This window comes from Pararge aegeria, chromosome 25 (assembly GCF_905163445.1).
Source record: "Pararge aegeria chromosome 25, ilParAegt1.1, whole genome shotgun sequence".
Classification (NCBI taxonomy): Eukaryota; Metazoa; Arthropoda; class Insecta; order Lepidoptera; family Nymphalidae; genus Pararge; species Pararge aegeria.
In genome coordinates this window covers 6,711,712-6,733,523 of record NC_053204.1, presented here as the reverse complement: position 1 = coordinate 6,733,523, position 21,812 = coordinate 6,711,712, and the positions used below count along the sequence as shown (strand labels likewise).

At 34.9% G+C, this 21,812-nt stretch overlaps 3 protein-coding genes across 8 annotated transcripts in view; 2 read left to right on the top strand and 1 right to left on the bottom strand.

Moving 5' to 3' along the window:
* Positions 1-1,702: 1,702 nt before the first annotated feature.
* On the top strand, positions 1,703-7,303 carry LOC120634963 (cysteine-rich PDZ-binding protein). 6 transcript variants are annotated; one of them, XM_039905875.1, is made up of 3 exons: positions 1,703-1,973; positions 2,283-2,440; positions 6,872-7,303. In XM_039905875.1, the coding sequence occupies exons 1-2, from the start codon at positions 1,801-1,803 to the stop codon at positions 2,410-2,412; spliced, it is 303 nt and encodes a 100-aa protein (XP_039761809.1). In that variant the 5' UTR covers positions 1,703-1,800; the 3' UTR covers positions 2,413-2,440; positions 6,872-7,303. The 6 variants fall into 6 exon arrangements, with proteins under 6 accessions (XP_039761809.1, XP_039761808.1, XP_039761804.1 ...); XM_039905874.1 differs by lacking the exon at positions 6,872-7,303 and adding an exon at positions 4,122-4,197; XM_039905870.1 differs by lacking the exons at positions 1,703-1,973; positions 6,872-7,303 and adding exons at positions 4,122-4,391; positions 4,663-5,157 and having other exon boundaries at positions 2,364-2,440.
* Positions 7,304-8,303: 1,000 nt separating this feature from the next.
* LOC120634914 lies at positions 8,304-11,208 on the top strand. Its single transcript, XM_039905803.1, has 3 exons — positions 8,304-8,421; positions 8,528-8,635; positions 10,712-11,208. The coding sequence occupies exons 1-3, from the start codon at positions 8,368-8,370 to the stop codon at positions 11,162-11,164; spliced, it is 615 nt and encodes a 204-aa protein (XP_039761737.1). The 5' UTR covers positions 8,304-8,367; the 3' UTR covers positions 11,165-11,208.
* A 2,620-nt stretch (positions 11,209-13,828) lies between these two features.
* The window catches only part of LOC120634794, a 70,004-nt gene continuing 62,020 nt past the window's right edge, over positions 13,829-21,812 (bottom strand). Inside the window, exons 4-5 of the mRNA XM_039905598.1 lie at positions 21,063-21,253; positions 13,829-18,153 (exon numbers count right to left, since the gene is read on the bottom strand). Coding sequence (XP_039761532.1) covers positions 14,269-18,153; positions 21,063-21,253 — 4,076 coding nt within the window. The 3' untranslated portion in view covers positions 13,829-14,268. The remainder of the gene's footprint in view (positions 18,154-21,062; positions 21,254-21,812) is intronic.

Here is a 21,812-nt window from a genome sequence, read left to right as displayed (position 1 = left end):
TTTTTGCTAACGTTTTAGAATCATTAACCAAAAGAAGTTGTCGGTTCGCGCCGGAACACGATCTAAGACTGAGGCAGGGGACAGAAACAGGAAACTGCGAACTCTATATTTTGTCATTCAGGCTTTGCATGGGCGCCAATTCAATTGCCCTAGCCTTAGTAATTATTGATTTGCATGCTCGCAAACGTGGCTTTCGCGTATCAACGAAATGGCTATGCTATACTCGATATAAAAAAAACATTATATTATATTATACTCACGTAGAATTAGTACGGTTTTTATTTTACAAACTAAAATAAGTAGTTTTTTTGGTAACATTTTATACGGGAGCCTTCAAATAAGTTCATAGATAACGCCATTAAAGTATAAACTCGTAAATCGGGTATTTTAGTTTTTGACCGAATGCGAAGAAAAAAGATTTTTTTCCTTTTGTAATCATTTAATTTCTTAGAGTAAATTGGATCGTTTCAATTTTTTGTATTAATGTAACGAATTTTATTAAAAAAGTAGGTATCCAGTAATTATTAAATAATTATAATAATTTATGCTCAATACAATAGAGTTTATAGACAATATTTTATTGTTTTATTACGTTGTGCTTTTATCTTCTATGGTTACGCAGTATTTAAATCAGGGACGTCTATTATTACCATTAGGTCAGTGAAACAAGCACAACGTTGAAATCCTAACCGTAATTATATTGAATAATGATGTGCGAAGTATTGCCAATTAATTATTGGCACTTCCTTATTTCTTGCAACAGCTCCATACATTAATGTTTGATAGCCTGTCCACGGCATTTGAGTTCAATAAACAGTCTTTCGTCATTGCTCTCGTTACCCTTTGTCAAAAATTTACAAAAGGAAAAAGCATAAATTTAAAATTTCTCCTGCCGGTGTACCGACACTATGAAATTGCAACAGACTATACGACACACCGAAAAAGCTTCTAACCCTGTAGATACTTACCAAATTCAAGAGAAAAAAAATGTGCTTTTTTTTCTCTTTATCAGCTGTGCACGGCATACGGCATGTACAGCATTTACGGCATACGTGATACGCCGGTGCGGCGCCTGCTTGTGTAGAAGGATGTAGCTGCACCTAATTTTTCGGATTTAAAAGTATCAAGCTATCTCTGTACTAGAATGGTTCAACGTTTATGCTACTATCTTTATTATGTCTTATTAATGTATTTTTATATGGAGCTATGATCTTAGTAGGATAGGTAGCTATTTAGCTTAGCAGCCTAGCGCTGTAAGCATCCCACTCTCCCTAATGAAATTTATATAAACGCATGACGTGACGGGTCGATATCAACACTAAGAAATTCTCGAAGGTAAAAAAATTACCTATGCTATGAGTTTAAAGACTGCCATTCCCTTTTATACTAAAACTTTAAACTATATACCTACTCACCATCAGTTCTATTACAAATAGCAATCGTCTTCAAACAAAAACATTAGACTAGTATACGGCATGACTATAGGATTTGGGTTTTTCTTTGTGTTGAAAAAAGCAACTTAATCATTTTTATATTATTGGCCAATACAAATTATTATTACCTACTTTTATTACTTATCCACAGAGGTACCACCAAAGAGGATATAAATATAACCATTTTAAATCGAAAAGCTCTGTGTCTGAAGCAATAAAAATATGAGACAAGAAAAAATTATTTGTTTGACAACAATGTTGACGTTTCATAGCTGCATTTGAGGTTATTTTTCGTAGGTTCCTTTTTATTTCGTATTTAGCTCATAAAATTGTAGAACATTAATTAATAGTAAGATAAAGAAATAAAATGGTGTGTGAGAAATGTGAAAAGAAGCTCGGTCGTGTTATAACTCCCGATCCGTGGAAGACGGGAGCTCGGAACACTGTCGAATCTGGAGGTAGAAAAGTTGGCGAAAACAAAGCTTTAACTGCTAAAAAAGGGCGATATAACCCATACACGTCGAAGTTTCAAGAGTGCAAGTAAGATATAATCAACTTATATTAACATGTTAAGTTTATTTATAAACCTACGTATACCAAACTATTTTACCTGATAAATTTATTTTATCTCGAACTCTCGTGGTAGGTTAGCAATTTACGATTTACGGTGGCGGGTTTTATATAACTTCTATACCCAGCTCGAGACCATCATTAACTGCATCATGACCTACCACCTGGCAAGATGCAGTCAAGCACTAACACCACAGCATTGTGTTTTGTAAAATGTAGGTAAAAACATTTGAAGAAAAACTATTAATTGATATTTATCTTTCATTTGATGTATTACAGAATCTGCCGCACAAAAGTTCATCAAGTTGGATCCCACTACTGCCAAGCGTGTGCATACAAGAAAGGAATATGTGCTATGTGCGGCAAGAAGATATTGGACACTTCTAATTATAGGCAAAGTTCTACATAGCCAGTGCACTATGTAATTATAGTCCTAGGTAAAGATTGCTATTTGTTTTAATATGTAAGTTACAAATTAAAGACATACAGTTGTAAATATTATTAAAAATTGAATTATAGAGAAATAAATTAAGTAAAATTAACACAAGACTTGTTATTGAGAGAATATTTTGTAGATATGTTTGTTTATATTTTCCGATTGAGCTGAAGTGGCAATGGGCAGGACAAATAGCTCCGAGAACCGAAGGCTGCACCAGTAAACACTGTGTAAGTCAGCACACAACGAGGTGGACAGATGAGATCAGGCGATTTACTCGGGGCTGCTGGAGACACACAGCCCAAGGCCGTGGATTATGAAACTCTGTACAAAAGACCTATGTCCAGCAGTAGACATCAATTGGTTGAATTGATGATGATGATATTTTGCAAGTTTCCCACATGGATTGTGAGCATTCTGTCCTCTTTGGCTTTGACACAAAAAGCTTTGCTACAACTGAAAGAACTTAGTGTGTTGTTACCCTTCAACTCTCTTAGACGGCCGATTGGTGCAGTTTGCAGCGATCCTGCTTTCTGAGCCCTAGGCTGTGGGTTCGATTCCCACTACTGGAAAATGTCTGTGTGATGAGCATGTATATTTTTCAGTGTCTGGGTGTTTATATGTATATTTTAGGTATTTATGTATGTTATACATAAAAATATTCATCAGCTGTCTTGGTACCCATAACACAAGCTACGCTTACTTTGGGGCTAGATGGCGATGTGTGGATTGTCCTAGTATATTTATTTATTTATTTATTTATAACTTATACCACCTAACAAATTCCAGAAGGTGATAAACATTCCATTAATATCCCATATTCCATCTCTACGATATTCTTATTTGTAATGTCAAGAAAAATTTCATCCTTTTCGTTTAAGTATTAAAGAGTCAAATTATTAAAGAACAATGGATTAAAGCTACTCTCTAGTTTCTTATAAAAGAAGACTAATAAAATATTATGCATTGCTGCAACTAAATTTCCATTAAAATAATTAATTAAAAAACCCTCTACGTACTTACCTACCTAACTGATAAAGAATTTGCACAGACAATGTGAGTTTAACAATTGAAAATAAAAAACCGGCATGAATTTTTGTAAGACAGTATTCGTAGTATTATTGTTATTTACGGTAAGTACTCTAATTATTCTTAATGAGCCATTTAACATGCCACAATTTTAACATTGAAATGGAACATAACAAACATTGAAATGGAAAGTTTCAGGAATTAGTCCACCACAAACGCCAAGTGGGGTTTGGTAGACTTCACAAGTAGTTCAGATCGTTATGGAGAACTCTCAGGGATGTATGTTTCTTCACGATGTTTTGTTTCACTGTTAAAGCAAGTGATATTTAATTGCTTAAAGTGCATATAACTACGAAAACTAACTGCCCCCACCTCCCCCAGAAATGGAAGCCAAATCCCGACCCACTAGGCTAATACTGCCTTAAAGAGACCCCATCATACTCTACTTTGTGTGGATGTATTTTATAATCTGTAATACTGATATAGTACCCTAAAATAGTCTTATATACAATGTCATTACCCATTATTTCGTAATGTTTACTTTTAATTTAAAGTAGCTCCTTTATCTGAGGTTAATATACTAGGAGATCAATTCTAGCACCTCCATGTACATTATGTAAAAAAAAATACGAAATACTTTTATAATATTTTAGGCCTTATTAGAAAAAGCATCTTCCAATCACGAAATGGTATTAAGAAGCGACGTTCCAAAGAAGGTTCCAGTAAAAAGGTCGTACGCAGATCTCTTGGACTCCTTAATCAAAGTTAACCAAGAAAGAATTACGGCGTTGAAGAAACTGTATGTCCTAAACAGCGTAACTTATGGCAAAGATGCACTGAGGACGAACATTGAAAATGAACTTGAGGATTATGATGCAATGCAACAGAAGTTGATGAAGACTGTGAAACATGTTTTAAGCAATGTAAGGTCTTGATCATCGTCATAATCAATACATTACTGGCCGACTTCAGGGTATGAGTCTCCTCTTAGATTTAGTAGCAGTAGAGATTTGTATAACAGAGCTCGAGACCTGTATTTTAGCAAACAAAACACAAAAAAAAACAATTCGGCTCAGCCAATCTCGACTTATTGCAAGACACGATAATTCCATTTCACACAAATAAGAAATAGAATAGAAGATTGATCATATAATAAAACACTCAGAGTCTTAAATTATTGTTTTTGTTTCGCAGCTAAAACAAACGCCAAAAACCTCAATGAACCAAAACGATGTAAAAGAAGTTCTTCGTGATACCGATAAACTTTTCGTATTGCCGGTTAGTAATGACAATAACAAAGAAAGTCACGACGAAATAAGTATCCGACATGAAATAAATCAAATTAAAAATGCTTTACGCAGCAAAGATTCTGACAACGATAGTAGCAAGGAAACAGAAAATGACAATCATAGTGATTCAAAAGAAGAAAGTAAGTCTACGTCATTAGAGAAACATAATGATAAAGCATTAAATGAGGTAATGGGTAACCAAACTCAAGGCAGAAGCGATTATGTGTATGAGTATAGCTGCGGTAGAGGTAGAGTTAGATGCATTAAAGCTTGCAAAGAAGCCTACAGATATTCTTGTGATGAATACTATTGTCGAAGCAGTCTTAGATATAGTTTAAAAAAGTCCTGTAAATTTGAATGTAAATCGTGGTTTTATTAAATAAGATCTATTATTTTTCAATAGGTTGTGTTTTATATGATCAAGAATTCACTCTTCTTCTCTTTAAAAAGCGGTAGGTACTCTTTGTACAAGATTTATTGACGGCCGACTGGCGCAGGCGGCAGCGACCCTGCTTTCTAAGTCCAAGGCCGTGGGTTCGATTCCCACAACTGGAAAATATTTATGCGATGAACATAAATGTTTTTCAGTGTCTGGGTGTTTACCCGTATATTATAATTATTTATGTATATTATTCATAGAAATATTCATCAGTCATCTTAGTACCCATAACACAAGCTACGCTTACTTTGGGGCTAGATGGCGATATGTGTGTATTGTCGTAGTATATTTATTTATTTAAGATTTGCACGCTCGCTATCGAGGAGTTGTTTTCGAGTATCAAAATTCTCAATCGAAATTCTAAAGCTCAAATTTGTCTACAAATACGTCAGGAAGGGCACAAGCCCTACGTTTATAAAATAATAATCAGGATTTGCGATTCTAAAACGAGTGATATTAGGCTCATTTTAGTTTGACGTCAAAGAGTTTGATATTCGAAAACGACTCCTCGATTGCAAGCGAGTAAGACTTGTTCTAAGGTCAGGGCCATCCATAACTGACCGTCGAGCGGATATATCGCCAGGACCAGGCTTTAAAACCAGCATACGTTTTCGAAATTCATGGGCCAATTTTGGAATGCATCAACGCCGTTTGGATTGCCTGAAGTATTTGTCAGTGTCGGGCTTAAAGTGCCAGATTTATGCTAATGTTGACGTGTCTGGAATAGAATACCTCAGATAATCTTAGAAGGCTACTGACTTAAAGTCATAAAGAAATACTTACGGAATGTAAATCGATACCAAAAAAAATTAATAATCGCAAGTTGTCGCTACGATAGAAAGTTTAAACCAATACCTGATTGGACATAAAAAATAATTAACTACTTACTTTTATAGAAGATTGCATACTTTTATAGGTTTAAAATAAAATGACTTGTATTGCCGTAAAAAGAAGTCTCGGAATTAATAAAATTGAAAAGAAAAAAATTTAAGAATGCTCGCAATGAGTTTTGATATGTTAATATTAATAATTTGTCTAGTAAGTGCAATAATTATATTAAATGTCTTAATTTTCTCTTACCATAACCTAACGTTTAAATATATATGTCAATTTCGATTTTATATAGTTACAATGTTAATAAATTTTGGCTTAATAATAGAATTTCGAAATACACGCACAAAATTGGAATCGAAACATGCGCATTATCTCTTCAGATGATCGGCTTCATAAGAGGTCTGGAATAATAATAACACGCGTAAGTTTTTGTTTCTTACTTTGAAAAAAACACTTCAGAAGTATTCCGCTTAAAAGCGGTGTAGAGGTATGACAACTTTGAGCGTTAAGTCCATGTAGATAAGTTTTATTTTACCCCCACGTTCTAGCGTTTTGATACTCGATAACTACTAATCTATTGTGAGCGAAGTAATCTCATTCTAAGGGTATATCTCTTATCTTGTGTGCTGTTCTACTAATATACAAAAATGGCCAAATACAATAAAGTGTTAGATTAGTGTGTACACTAATCTAACACTATTCTGTAGAATACAAAGTCAAATTCATGAGAAGGTACATTGCGAGAGGAGACGATAAATAAAGTTCTATAGAGCTTTATTTTAGTATGCTTTACAATATTTTTTATTCCCCTAATTCTAAGATATATTCTATTTATTTTCAGCCAATACTAAATCGTACCAAATATCCTAAAGACATTAACAAACTACTTTATGCATCATCAGAAATGATGGATTCATCAGACGAAAATGGAAAAACACTACGTAAAAACGCACAAAGTTCTGATTCCGTACAATATAACAGTGCGGAGCTAGAGAAAGTTATTTTCCTTCCAAACAATTCACACAAATATATAAAAACTGCTGAAGTACTAGATTCTACAAATGAAGATGTAGGTATAGCTAAAGAAGGATTGAATTCTGAGCAAAGTTTAAGAGGAAAGGAAGAATTCAAATGTGTAGATGCTTGTAAAGAAGTGCTATCCAATGTGTGCGCCGCTCGTAATTGCAAAGATAGGGAGCGTCATATATTCGACAAAGAGTGTTTTAGCGCTTGCAAGAGCCGATTTTAGAATAAAAAGTATTTGTTTTTCTTCTTTTATAGTAAACTAGCGTACCCAGCCCGCTTCGCCGGCCTAGATTTTGCTTTATTTTTTTTAAACAATAAATTTACATCATTACATTTTTAATTTAAGTCTCATAATAAATTAAATCATTTATTTATCTCCGTATTCATTCTCTTCTATTCTCTTCTCGAGCGGGTGAAGATAATTATCTACACCCATGTACACCCAACAATAGAATATCATCATAGTAAATAAAAGCTGTATTTGACAGATTGACAGTTCAAAAATAGGAGTGCTCCGATGGTCACCAAGCTGTACAGGATTACTCGCCAGGTCAACCCTGAAAGTTTCATTGAAATCGGTCCAGCCGTTTCGGAGCCTTTACGGAACACACCTTCTCTTTTATATATATATAGATAGATAAAGGGTGAAAAGCATTGTCTTCTTGCTTCTTATTTATCTTTGCTTTATCTGCTATTTGGAATTTATGTATGAAATAAAGTCTAAATCTCTATTTTACAAGATAGAATACAATAAATCCTCATAATCAGAACTATGATCGCTAATAACTACCTGCATGACCCGAGGCTCTGTGTCATAAGCAAAAAGTAAATGTTTAGATCTGTTTTATAACCAGCCGCTCGGTTACGACCTCCCTAGCGCAGGTGTAAGCGGTCTCGGGAAATTAATTAAATTTCCAAATCTTTTTCCGTTCCCCGGCAAAAGATTTGGAAATTTAATTAATTTCTGGTCTGGTGGAAGGCTTTGGTCGTAGCTAGTGTCCAGCCTACCGACAAAGACGTTCCGCTACGGTGACGCGAATAATCCGATTATGCCATACCCCTAACAGGTTAGCCTGCTATTATCTAAGATTGCAGTGAGAGGATGACTTGTGGAATAAAAAAAAGGTCTCTATTGGTAACCTAGAAAACATTGCGAGCATCGATTGCGAGGAATAAAGATTGTTAACGTCATAGAAATGGTAGATTTTAAACATAAAACTGAAGACATAAAACTTGCAATAAATGAAACTTAAAGAAAAATAATTTAATTAGTTTTAGTTTAGTTGTACTCACGACAAGAATTTAATTAAGATGCAGATTCTGCGTAGATTGGTTCTTGCACAGTCAATTCTAATAATTTATTTCGTAAGTTTAATTTCCATTTAAACTCTAAAATGATAATGTATGTTTTCAATGAATAAATAAAATGATAAAATTATATTAACTAAGAATTAAATTTTTCATATTTCAGAAATTATGTTCAACAAAAGTGTATTTTAAACCAGATGACGCATTTGTCTCTGATTTACGAAGTTCATTGATCTCCGATGAAAATAATGATTTATTAATCGTTTTACCCGTAAGTATTGCACCTGGACATAAAGGATTCATCATGATTATGGGAAGCTGTCGGCCTCCCACCAGCAGGGCTAGCTCAGACAAGGGATATAATTAACGTGGAATAGGAGAAGTTTACCCCCGTTTATTATAACACATATATCAGTGCTCTAGATTTGATAAAGCTGTAAGAGATTCAAAGATTCATTACATTTTCGACGGCCGACTGGCGCAGTGGGCAGCGACTGAGTCCCAGGTTGACTGGCAGTCCCAGATTCTCACAACTGGAAAATATTTGTGTGATTAACATGATTGTTTTTCAGTGTCTGTGTGTTTATCTGTATATTATAACTTATAAGTATTCATGTGTATTATATTCATAAAAATATTCATCAGCTATCTTGGTACCTATAACACAAGCTACGCTTACTTTGGGGCTAGATGGCGATGTGTGTATTGTCGTAATATATTTATTTATTATTATTATATTTTATTTATTTTTATCCTTTCCCCGGGGACATAATTGTCAGCTGCCCATGCTAGCCGTATAGATTACCTTTTACTAAAAGGGCCGGGTCTCATCTTAGAATGAATAGGACTACCGCCTAGGTAGTCCTCCACACTAACCGAGTACGGATTGATAGACTCACGATGTCTTCACAGTTGAAACATTTCTTCATTGTCATAAAGAAAAACAAAATAGAATCAAAAGTACTTAAACATAACACATAAAATTGGTTGTCTGTAAAGTCGGCTTACTGACGATAGTTAAACGTGACAACGTCGTAAGAAAATATTGATGGAATGGTTGCATTTTTCAAAAGAAAATTTTAATTTTATTTGTTTGATATATATTACCGTTGCTATAAACAATTGACACCACATTCACTTTTCACTGCACTTCATCCTTGCCGAAAACATGTTAATGTATTATTGTATAGAAGCTGTCCACGCGGACGCATCGCGAACTCAAGTAGAGAGACAGATGTCGAACGTGGAGGCCGACTGTGCCTCTTTGTCGCTCGTTCCGCGATCTCGCTTGCACTTCAAGCCTTGAATGGAACGCCTCAGAGCGAGGTAACGCCGCATACGTCATGTTTTTTCATTTGTGCAGCCGGCTCCAGCGAATTATAAGACGTTGTCACGTCAAAAAAGTTGTTAAAACTTTTTTGGAGTTTACTCCTTTAGAATCGATTTTCATATATAAGGCGCCCGGTATGAGAAAATGTGAGGAGTAAAATCTACTGATGAATGACCTCGTTTCGTTTAATTAACTTATTTTTCCTATTTAAGTTACCAAGGCAACCGAATATTATCTAGATAAAGAAACAAACACATAAATATATGGGACAGAGTGAGATGTGAACATTATACATATTTTTTTTCTACTACTTACCATGGGAACTAAATAATAAACATTACATTTATCCTAATAGTTCTGATACTCTACATACAACCTCAATCTCCCGTAGGCTACTTTTAAGAAGTTACACTTCCGCCGTGTGTAAATAAATTGCACAGGATTTTTAATTTACCCTTTCATATGGTATTAATCTTTTTTCAGCTAAATAAACTCTTTTTGTGTATGTTTCGACAATCGTACTTAAGGACTAAACTCCAGTCGTGCGTCGGAGCTGACACACACTTTTTTTTTATTACACTAGAAGAGGAGGTGTGGTTACAACTGTATTCTGATTTGCCGTCACCACGCCGCATTTTGTTTATTATGTATAGAATAATCATCAGTCATCTTAGTACCCATAACGCAGCTACGGTCACTGTGGGCCTAGGTGGCAATGGCGTGCACAGGGTTTTCGACCAGGGTATGCATAAAGCAGGTACATGGCTTAAAATGAAAAAAATCCCCTCCAATACGAGTTATATAAAATAATTTGGGTATGCAGTGCTTTTGTACATGTATGTAGTGCACGCCACTGCTAGATGGTGGCTGGCACTTCATTATGCACAAAAGCATTGCCTACCCTAAAATTTGGAACCTCGTGGACGCCATTGCTAGATGGCGATTATGTATTTTCGTAATATATAAAGGAAATTTAAGGCAATTAATTATATTCAAGAATCTATTCCATCCTTGCAGCATAATTTGGAACCGACCGGTGAATCCAATGAAATTTTAAACGTAGCTGTACTTAAATTGGGTGGTAAAGCGCAAGAAACCGAACAATCATATTTAGATACACAAGAAACGGACGTAAATGGATTAAACCATAGAAAAACTGATGAATTAGATGTAAATCCAAGAGAAACTGACGAATTAGATACAAACTCACAAGAATCTGCGGAATCCGATTTAGAAATAGGCGATTTGAATCTAAACAGCGTCCAAAGGAGTATGCTAAGGAAAAGGTGGCACAGTAAATGCGATAAAAAAGCTTCTAAAACCTGCAGGAATGCGTGCAAAAATGCGTACAAAATAGTCTGCAGCTCATTTAAATGCAGAAGTAGGATGAAGAAGGATTTTAGGAGAGAGTGTAAAAGGAATTGTAAGTCTAAGTTTGTGTCGTCGGTCTCTAGTATTGAGACGGAATAAACTTAATTATGCCCGTATTAATAAATCATTGTATGGCATTTGTAGTTGTTGCTTTATCATTGGTTGTAAATTATTTATTAAAATCTACTTTTATATATTACTAGCAGACCCATGCGCCATCTGTAGGGCTGATTTGTGAATCTAAACCATCCAGAGTGCCACCCAAACGCATACCAAAAAACTCATTCAAATCGGTCCAGCCGTTTAGGAGGAGTTCAGTGACATACACACGTACACAAGAAATCTTTATATAAATATTTGATGGATGGTTTAGATTCGCAAATTAGCCCGACAGATGTCACTGGGGTCCGCTAGTATGTTATATATTACGTTTATTTATTTAAATTATCCCTGTATTTGTATACAATATATACATTTTTGGTATTTATGTATATATTAGAACACTCTTGGCCCCGTTCTCTTGCTGTAAGTCCTTTCTACAAAGGTTGCCTGTAAGCGATTGCTTACAGCAATAAGGCCGCCTTTGCATGTACACATTGTTTACTGTGTACTCCTTAAAGTTTATTAAACACTTACAGAGTTTAATAAACGAAAACGATTCCACGATTGCGAGCGAACAAATCTTGTACTAAGCCTACAGGTTCCTAATGAGAACTCAGAGTAACTTGAGAACCTACTCTTAGCGCAATTTAACACGGGTCATAAATAACACTAAAAACCGGCCAGATGCGAGTTGGTTTGCTCACAGTTCCGTACCTCGGAAATCAACGTAAAGAACGCAAAATGGATGTTTCAGTTAAGTACTTACTAATTGTGAAGTGGAACTATAAATTAAACTCAATTGATAAAATATCAGTCCACAAAAGTCATAAACAAAAGGCATGTCCCAATGACAGGGCTGGAAATTTTGGAGAAAATGTATGAACTCTCTTCAAAATGTATGGCGGCCAAGATACAGACATACAGACAGACAGAGGGCCCTCTAAAAATCTCATCTCACTTGCCCCCCCTAGCTGGGTACGCCTACGGAAGGGTTTACCTAGAATCATCGCGCTGGGCAAACGATAATCGAAAAAAAACCTTCCAAACTATTAAAGAAATAAAACATATGTAACTTTAAAATTCGTCTTTATTTTTATAATATACATCAATAAAATACATTTGTATAATAAATTGTGATAACTTGTTAATTAATGCGCGATATCTCGTAATTAAGTATAATACACTATTGTAACAATTGATACAAAATATTATAAACAAACAAACAAAAATGATCACAAATAATACCAGTATACATTATACATACGAATCATAAAATATTTTTATGATAATTAAAATAATATCACAACTAAAGGAAAAGTATAGACGGAACCTTTGCTAAACGAAGTGTTCATGATAGAGAAGTCAGTTTCTTTATAACTCGTTCTTAGCCTTGCCTTAAGAAACAGTCAAACAAAAGAAAATAATGTTTGACATGAATCTCCTTTTTCCACCAATTTTGGTTTAGCACAGTAAACATTTTAATAGATATCCGCGTACGAGTTTAACTTTTTCAAAAATGATTATTTCGTAAGTGTCGTTGTTCAAAAGTCAAACAAAATGGAATTAAAGTTTTCATTTTTATACTAAGCAACCAATGGTATTTAAGGATTTCCTTTTAACTCATTATATTATAGCGAAATCGAGCTTATTTTATCTCGGCTACAAATATTGAGAACCATTTCATTAGTGACGCCTACAATTTAATTATAGACAGCAATTCTTTAGAAATGCGCTCCATAAGCACTAATGAGTGCAAGCATGATCGACTGATAATAATATCTATTACCAGACGGCTCCGAGGCTATTTTAATAATTTCCCAGTATTGTAACTAGGTGTCGCTCTTTCGATACCTTAAAAATCTTAGTTAACTTTCACGTGATCGTGTTAGTAAAACGGTAGAAAATCTTACGTTGACTTTTATCTTACAATATTTTCATATACGTATTGGAGAATTCAAAGAGCAGTTTCGTTTTTGATAGCTAACACGAATAATGGGTAATTAACGGAAATAAGCGCTTTTTACACGCATTCTGCATTATTGAAATCTGATTGAAATTCTGACAATCCATTTATCGTCTATATTTTTCCTTTAGTCTTAGAAAAAAACATTGAGTCGTTCATACGACATTTGAAAACTTATAATTAAATTTCATTATTTATCGAATTAAATATAAACATCGAAAAAAGATTATTTTGTATTAAAAAGAAAACAATTAAGTATCATAATTAACCGCCAACATTTAGTTGATATCTTATTTCCTTTAAATACATGGTATCCATTTAATTTAGCTGCATTATATAAAGACAATGCCAACTTAAAACAAAAATGGAAGACTCTACGACTAATCTACTTTCTTTTGATCTTATAAAAAAAAAGTTTTGGATTAAATAAATATTTTACACTTAAGTAACTGCTGCTTGTTAATTTATGTATTATATTTTTGTAAAACTATATTAAAAATACTATATTATGTTACATGGTAATACTTATCGGACGGAATGTTGGTAAGAAACAAATACAGGATGTGCATAAATGACTTTTTTTTTATTTGTAATGGTTACTATATTAATTATTTTTATATAAATCGAATTGTGACCCATGAGCTACCATAAATAAAAAATCCATTGTTTCACAACCCTAGAAACAGTTATTTTATATTTATATTTAATTTTATTTATGTAAGAATTTTATAATTTATAAGGCACATTATTTTCGTTCCATTTTCGAACAAATTATTAAGTACATCAACAAACATTATATTTATTTTCTGGCACTTACGTCATTTATTTAATAAAAAATCTCAAATGTTTAGAACTAATATTACAGTATGACTTAATTATTTTACGCCAATAACATTTTATTTCAGAATCCTTCAGAATTATAACTATATAGCATTTAAAGAACCGGCAATGAAAAACGAAACATATAAATTCAGACCCATCATCGCATACTTATTTATGAGGTAACCCTCATAATCTCTGTCCTTTTTCTTCAAGGTATGATTAGTATCCTGCTCTCTCACATCTCCGCTAAGTAACAACAGGTCAAATATTCTTGTATCACTTTTCATCGGCTTGCTTTTACATAAGTAAGAATAAATTATAATCTACCACCGCTGGGGCTTCTAGAACTACTTTTAATAGAAGTAATGGATATGTTGCCAGAACTACCGCTCAACGTTGGAGGGGGTGACCGAGGTAACGAAAACGTTTTATCTGAAAGATTCTCTTGACTTTGCGATTTCTGTGTCGCGAACACCGGAATTTTCGACGAGACGAAACCCGTAAAAGGTTTCTTTTCTGTCAATTTGACAGGAATGTTTGAAGGCTTAGCCGAAATGACCGGTTTTAAGTTGGAGACAGATTGATCACCCGTTGCCCTCAATTGCATTTGGTCAAGTTGCGAAAGTCGCCTGTTCTCTAAATCAGTGCTCGTGACGATAGTTCCTTTTGGAGATTCGTAAGTTGCTGTGCGAAATTTAATATGACTGTTTCTAGGTAAATCGAAATCTGAATGTCGTTTCTTTGGTTCGTTTGTGCTTTGACTCGTTCGTTTTCTAATTTCGGCTTGGTGTCTCGCTGAGTGGTATCTCTCGTTGGAAATAAAATCGTTCAGCAGTTCGATATCTAGCTCGTATGTTAACAGAGGTTCCTCGTATTGTCGTACTGACGGTGGCGTTCGCTGTCTGCTAGATACTTTGTCTTTACTTAAGTCAGACTTCTGCTGTTCGAGTTTTTCCGTTCTCGGTGTTACCACTTGAATCTCGGTTATGTGATCCTTTTGTAAGTCCTCTTTAGATTCTATTGTACAAAATTGGTTATCACTCGATATTTTCGAAGGATTGATGGAGTATCTTGTTTTTGTTACTTCAACTACGTCCTGGTTTGTGCTAGCATTATCTTCTAGATCTTGGATGACCCGTATGCCCATACGAGATAGTTCCTCGGTCGACTTTTGTGCCATAAAACTTGAATCGCTCTGAAGTTTCTCCATCAACGCTTTCGCTTGTCCTTCATTCATTTCTGTTGTGTTTAAAATTATAGTTTCAGTTTTTGTGTAGGACGGTTCTGTTGTTGTAAAATGTATGCCAGGATTTTGTCTCTTTATTTCTTCGAGCACTTTTCTGTCTATATCTTTTACGTTGGTACCTTCTTCTAATTCTAACTCATTTATATCACCTCCACCTTTCATGACTCCGAAAGTTACTTGTTCCACTTGTAGCGGGGCCTCCATTTTATTTGTGATGTATCTCGTTGATATTTTTTCTACATTTTGAGTAACTACTTTATTTCCATATTCATCCTCTGTAACATTAACTGTTACAGTTTTTTGCACGGGCTCTTGCTTCATCGTAAGTGAAACATTTGCCGGTTCCATGTACAGGGTTCTTGTTTCTTTTCCTTCGGTTCGACTTTTTGTTCCTTCGACCAAATCTGGTATTAATCTTAAACTTGCTTCACCTATCTCTATAGACTTTGTGTATGAATTACGTTTTCCGTCTGACGGTAAATTCTTTTCATCAGTTGAAATTGTAACAATATTGCTACTTTGGATTTCTTGCCTATTTTTAGTATCTGGCCATTCGTTCGATTCTAGCGGTTTTTTATTAAATTTCAAACTATTATTATTTGAACCCACTCTTATATTACTAACAAATTCATCATAGTCTTTCGCTTTTGCTGCCGTTGTTGAAGACGATGTTTTCAAATCAAAGTTTACAATATCTGGTTGATGAACTTGGTTGGCTGATTTAAAAGAATCAGTCATTGCGGGCATTTCTTTGCTTGATGATGATGATGGTTCTTGCTTTTGCGTTTGTTGGTCAATGTGAACATTGAAAATTGGATTCTTAGCTAAAAGCTTTTTCATCATTTCGGATTTAGGTCTTTCTAAACTATTAACATACGAACTACGCGACACTTTCATATCGTCCGGAATGTTGGTGTCGTAAGTCATAGTAAGTTTCTCTTCATACTTTACAGGTGTAGTCTTAGCTTCCGTAACAGTATTAGTTTCTTGACTACTATCGAGTGAACTGGTATTACTACCATCTGAAGTAGATTTAGCAAATTCAGATACAAGTTTCATATGGACTTTTAGATTTTCATCCATAATTCTTCGCGCTAAATGATCGGAAGTTTCATGCTGTTCACTTTCTTGTGGAGAGTCGTAATTTGTCTGCACTTTCTTGTAAATTATTTCTTGTGAATCATGTTTTCCCGATTCCATAGAACTATTAGATCCTTTAACTATAGCGTCTTCCAAAGTGCCAAATTCGGAACCCTTCTTTAAACGATTTCTTTGGAATGTGTTTAGTCCTTCAATGGCAGACGTTTTCGCTACATTTAAGCTAAGTCGAGGTTCCTTATGCTTAATAACAATACCTCTGTCTGAGTCATTATCTAGTAGCACATCATCTGAACCAGAATCGAAGAATGTAGTCTCTACTACTGACATAGCTTTTCTCTTTTTCGGCGAAAGTGTACTTTCTTGTATTTCGCCATCATCTGCGCATATATCTAAACTCTGTGCTCTTTCTAAAGTACCTGTTGATGGTTTACTCGTTTTAGCTCTTAATTCAAATCTCGATAAATCGCCAAGGGAAGCTGCTTTGCGCTCATTTTCATCTAAGGATGTATCATCTGAAGCGGAACGCACAGTCTCATTCAATGGAGAACTATGGATAGTGATGTCACTATTATTTAATTCAATAGTGGTAGATCTGTTATCACTTTTATCACTGTTGTTTAATGAAACCACTGAATGTACATCTTGATTAGATGAGAGATTGGATTTAGAATCCTCAAAGAAATTATTGAGTGAGTCACTTTCTCGCTTGAATGGCTTTGAAACAATATCGTCGATGTCATCTTGACTAAAGTTAATAGATTCTTCGATGCGAGATTTTGCTTTATTCACTTTTGGAGTTGAAGTATTGTAAGAGTTCATAGATTTAGTGGATGTTGAGGATGTGTCATGTAAGAGACTAGAGTGATACTTTTCATTCTTTAAGAAATCATGCAAATTATTCATTTGCTCTAATATGCTATCATCGCTTTTGTTTTTCTCTACCTCTGGAGGTGATGGTGCTTTGCCTTTGGATTTCTTTGTAGGTTTGGGAGCTTCTTCTTTTTTATATTCTACTTTATCTTTCTCTTGTATCAAATCTGCGGAACTTTTTCTATTACTCCTTGCTGCCTTTGCCGCATCGAACATATGTTGAGGTAACTCTTGAGGGATACCATTCTCGTCACGTTTGATTCCACTGGAATTTAGATCAGTTCTAGAAAATGATGACGATAGCGATGTATCAGATATTTTCGACGTTTCGTGGCTGATATTTGTATCAGATTCATTCGTCTTTACTCTTGCATTTGGTATAGGTGGTGCCATTTTTTCCCTTCGCTTCGCAACTACTGGTTTCTTTTGTTCCGTCTCACTTTCAAGTTTAACGTGAGTTGTCGGAGCAGGCCTTTGTGGCTCAGGTTTGTCTGGTTCATCGACTGCTTTTTTTTCTAGTACAACGGCGCCGTTCTCAACGCTCTTTTGTTTTAACACTCCATCATCAGGAACATTTGGCGGAAGTACTCTTATACCAAATTTCATACCTCGTTTTGGGTCGTATTCCCTCTTCTGTACTTCAGCGTGGTCTATATTATGTCCTATGCCATTCTCCGGTTGTATTATTTGAATGTCGCTGCCAGTAGAGTTTCTGCTCTTATTTCTATCAGGTTTATTTGAAGCTGGTGGAATTTCTGAGTGTCTTTTATTTGCAAGCTTCAAATTCTTCTCATTTTCTCTCTCTAACGTTGTTGGTGGTTCTTTTTTCTCTTTCTTATTTCTCTCTAAGGTGGTAGTTATTATCTTTTCAGTGATAATCTTCTTTATGCCTACCTTTCCATGTTTTGTTTCAAGTGTAGAATTGTTTGATTGCGATGTATTGGGCGATCTCGGGGGATGTAGGAGTTTCCCTTCTTTTTCCAGCTGAAAAAAAAATCAAATATAGTTTTAAAATCAAGTTTACGAAAGTAAAAACAGGAAAATAAAATGGGTATCAAAATATAGGAATGGACGTGATTAGATTTACATATTTGATTATTTTGAGATGAACTTGAATAAAAATGTAAAATTAAATATGGATAACTATGTAAAATAGGCTTTATGTAACCGTAATATATGAGACCGTTACAATAGTGTCGCAACGTAGAAGCGAATCTATATAATACAGATTACTACTAATACAGACTATATATAGTGTGGTCGTGATGGCTGATAATACACAAACAGGTAAATATTGTAATATAGTATTACTAAGCTATTACTAAAAACAATTACATTTTATGTTCCATAACTATAGCTATAACCCAAAGTTTGTGTAAACGTCTTGAAACAAGATTTAATATAAGAATAGCGTGATTGAGTTGAAAGTTGCGGGAACACTTGTACTATGCGAACTTTTATTGCAGTAACGTGGAGGGTGACAATTTAATGTATGAAGCAATTAGTTAGCTTTACTTATGAATATAGCAAGCTAACCTAGCCTTTATTCCCTTATAATAAAATTTTAAATTATCAGTAACGAGTGTTTGTTGATTAGTGTGTATCTATTATGTCACTTAGGACTTTCTTCAGTCGGACGTAAAACAATAGCTATACAACATTCCACAGCGTAGGCGACATGATTGTATTCCAAACAAGACAAACTATTCAATAATAACATATCTAAATATTATTGTCAGACGAGAAACATCCTTGCATTGTTATAACAGAACTCGAAATACAGCGCATTGTTTTCATTCTTACAACTTTATTCGTCCAATCTATGTTATTAACCATTTTTAATAGATGCCCATTTTTATAACACGCTTTTGGCATTCAGGGGTCAATCAAAATTGGCAGGCGGTTATGAGTAATGTTTAATTTGTATGGAAGATGATAAGTATAAAGTTATGCATACTTTTGCTTTGATTTATGGGTAAGGATGTCAAATTAAAATTTCGTTCACGTTTTTTTTTTTCTTTTATATCATGGAGATATAACCCTACAATTTACGTACTAACATCGTAGCTAAGTCGAATCTGTGATTTAGTTTTAAATGTCTTTTAAAAATTACCTAGCGATCCCTCACAAGTATACTATAAAAAAAAACACTTTAAAAACAAGAAAACAAATCAAAATGGGTTCATACGTTCAGAAAATACGACGCCAGATACACACACACACACACACACACACACACACACAGACGCGTCAAACTTATAACACCCCGTAGTTTGTGCGTCATAAGTCTGCTAATCCTAGTTAGAACCGAACGACTAAATCGTACTTAGAAATACCCATTCCGTATTCTGGGAAACAGGACATATCCTGACTTTAACCAGAAAGCTGGCACCACTACTTTATGGTGTCTTTTGTATTATTCATCGCAGACGCACAGTTCTGGTGGTCGTGATGGGAAGTCTGAATACAATATATTATGTAAGTCGTTATGGGAGTGGCCGCCATTTTAAATTTCATGTAAAATATTCTAAGTAGATATGCAAGTATCACTAGCGGGAGTTCGGGTGTTTTGATTTTTCTTATTTTTTAACCCTCGACGCAAAAACGACGGGGGTTTAAAGTATGACGTGCATGCGTGCGTGTGTGTGATGTTTGTGTGATGTTTGTGTGATGTTTGTGTGTGTGTGTGTGTGTGTGTGTGTGTGTGTGTGTGTGTGTGTGTGTGTGTGTGTGTGTGTGTGTGGTTGGTTGTGTATCTGTGAAATTCCGTACTTCTCATTTTGTATTTTACAAATATTCTGCATTGGCGGCAAATTTGAGCTTTGAAGAAGTTCACATAAAGTTCCCGGCTAAGTTTGTTGTGGGCTTCTTCTTAGACCAGGACGCGTTTGGAACCCTCGTAGCTTTAGTTTTAAGTTTACGAATGTGGTTATCGCCATCATCTCATTACCGTGTAATTCTTATGTACGCATCAAAAGTGCAACCTATGGGCCTACTTGAATAAAGATATTTTTGACTTTGACTTTTGACTTTAAATCCTCGAAAACGATGCCTCGTTTGTGAGCGACTTGCCTGTTTTCACTAATGAAGAATAATGGCTACATGAGTAACGCCTATCTAAAGAGAATCGTAAGCATTCATCAACCGTCTACCAATAGTTATGACCTAAGAGTTGGTGAAACGTTTTTTTCTATAGACATTGCCTAAATCATCAGGCATTCGATTTAGGCCATGCTCAGGTTTTAATAATAATAATAATTTCATTTATTTGCATTAAACATGGGTTACATGATATATGGTAAATAGATAACAAATAAAATTGTTCCAAACATGTTTTGCCATAAAGGCGTGCAAAATTTTTTGAAGTATGCAAATCTATTTAATTAGGCAATTTATTTGTATTTAAGATTAATCCATTTAGTTACAGTTTTAATAGTAAAATTAGGTAGATGTCAACTTCTTGGTCAACTCAAAAATGTCAAATTTAGAAATGTCTATTTATTAGTCAAATTTTATTTCAAAATAATCATTAATGTTATATATGCGGCCGACTGGCGACTGGCGCAGTGGGCAGCGACCCTGCTTTCTGAGTCCATGGCCGTGGGATCGATTCTTACAACTGGAAAATGTTTGTGTGATGAACATGAATGTTTTTCAGTGTCTGGGTGTTTATCTGTATATTATAAGTATTTTATTCATAAAAATATTCATCAGTCATCTTAGTACCCATAACACAAGCTACGCTTACTTTGGGACTAGATGGCGATGTGTGTATTGTCGTAGTATATTTATATTTATTATATTTATATTTTGTGAAAATGGCCATAAATGTTTATACTAAGAGTACTGTAATATGCTGTTGATGAAGGAACGAAAGAAAACTGTATGCTCACCGTGCTAACATCGCCAGTGGAACCTGCCCTCTTCATCAGTGGGTGGTGCACCCCCCACCCCTCGCCGCTCACCCGCCCGCCTTCCACCACCTCTAACTCCACGGGGTAAGGAGAAGCAAGCGACAGTATAGCCACCGCGTCTTCTAATGGAGTGCCGTTGAATTCGATCTTTATGCTTTTGATTTTGTCACCTGTAATTAGAAAGACTTAAATTGCTTCAAACTTTTTTTTAAGCAACAAAAATATCTTCAACGGTAAAGGAAAACATCGTGAGGAAACATGCCTGAGAGTTCTCCATAATGTTCTCAAAGGTGTGTGGAGTTCACCAATCGACATTGGGCCAGCGTGGTGGAATACGGCCTTAACCCCTTTTCATTGTGGGTGGAGACCACACTGTAGTTGGTCGGTAATGGGTTGATATGGTGAATTAGAAAGATACCACTAGTTTGGATTGAGAACTACAACTTTTTATTATTATCTTCGACAACCTTATTATCTTCTAGGAAAGATAGATAATACTAGATTGTTCAATAAGGGATTAAAGCAACAATGTCTTACGTTACGGGCGCCGGGAGAAATCCGTAGCAAACGAAGGATTCCAGATTAATTCCCGAGCGTAGCGAGGGTGTTGCACCTAGGATACTGATCAATCGAATCTGACGAAGGTAGCTTTAACCTTGAGTTTAATACACTACTTTTCTAACTTTATGTGGCAATAAAGTCAAGTTTTGGAGGGATTTTGTCTACAAT

Bases quoted from the DNA above. Each gene is read 5' to 3' on its own strand.
- LOC120634963 (XM_039905869.1), top strand. From the start codon at position 3,528: ATGAATTTTTGTAAGACAGTATTCGTAGTATTATTGTTATTTACG. The intron at 3,573-4,121 runs GTAAGTACTCTA...ATAATATTTTAG, and splicing joins TAGTATTATTGTTATTTACG to GCCTTATTAGAAAAAGCATC. The intron at 4,392-4,662 runs GTAAGGTCTTGA...TTTGTTTCGCAG, and splicing joins TGAAACATGTTTTAAGCAAT to CTAAAACAAACGCCAAAAAC.
- LOC120634914 (XM_039905803.1), top strand. From the start codon at position 8,368: ATGCAGATTCTGCGTAGATTGGTTCTTGCACAGTCAATTCTAATAATT. The intron at 8,422-8,527 runs GTAAGTTTAATT...TTCATATTTCAG, and splicing joins CAATTCTAATAATTTATTTC to AAATTATGTTCAACAAAAGT. The intron at 8,636-10,711 runs GTAAGTATTGCA...CCATCCTTGCAG, and splicing joins ATTTATTAATCGTTTTACCC to CATAATTTGGAACCGACCGG.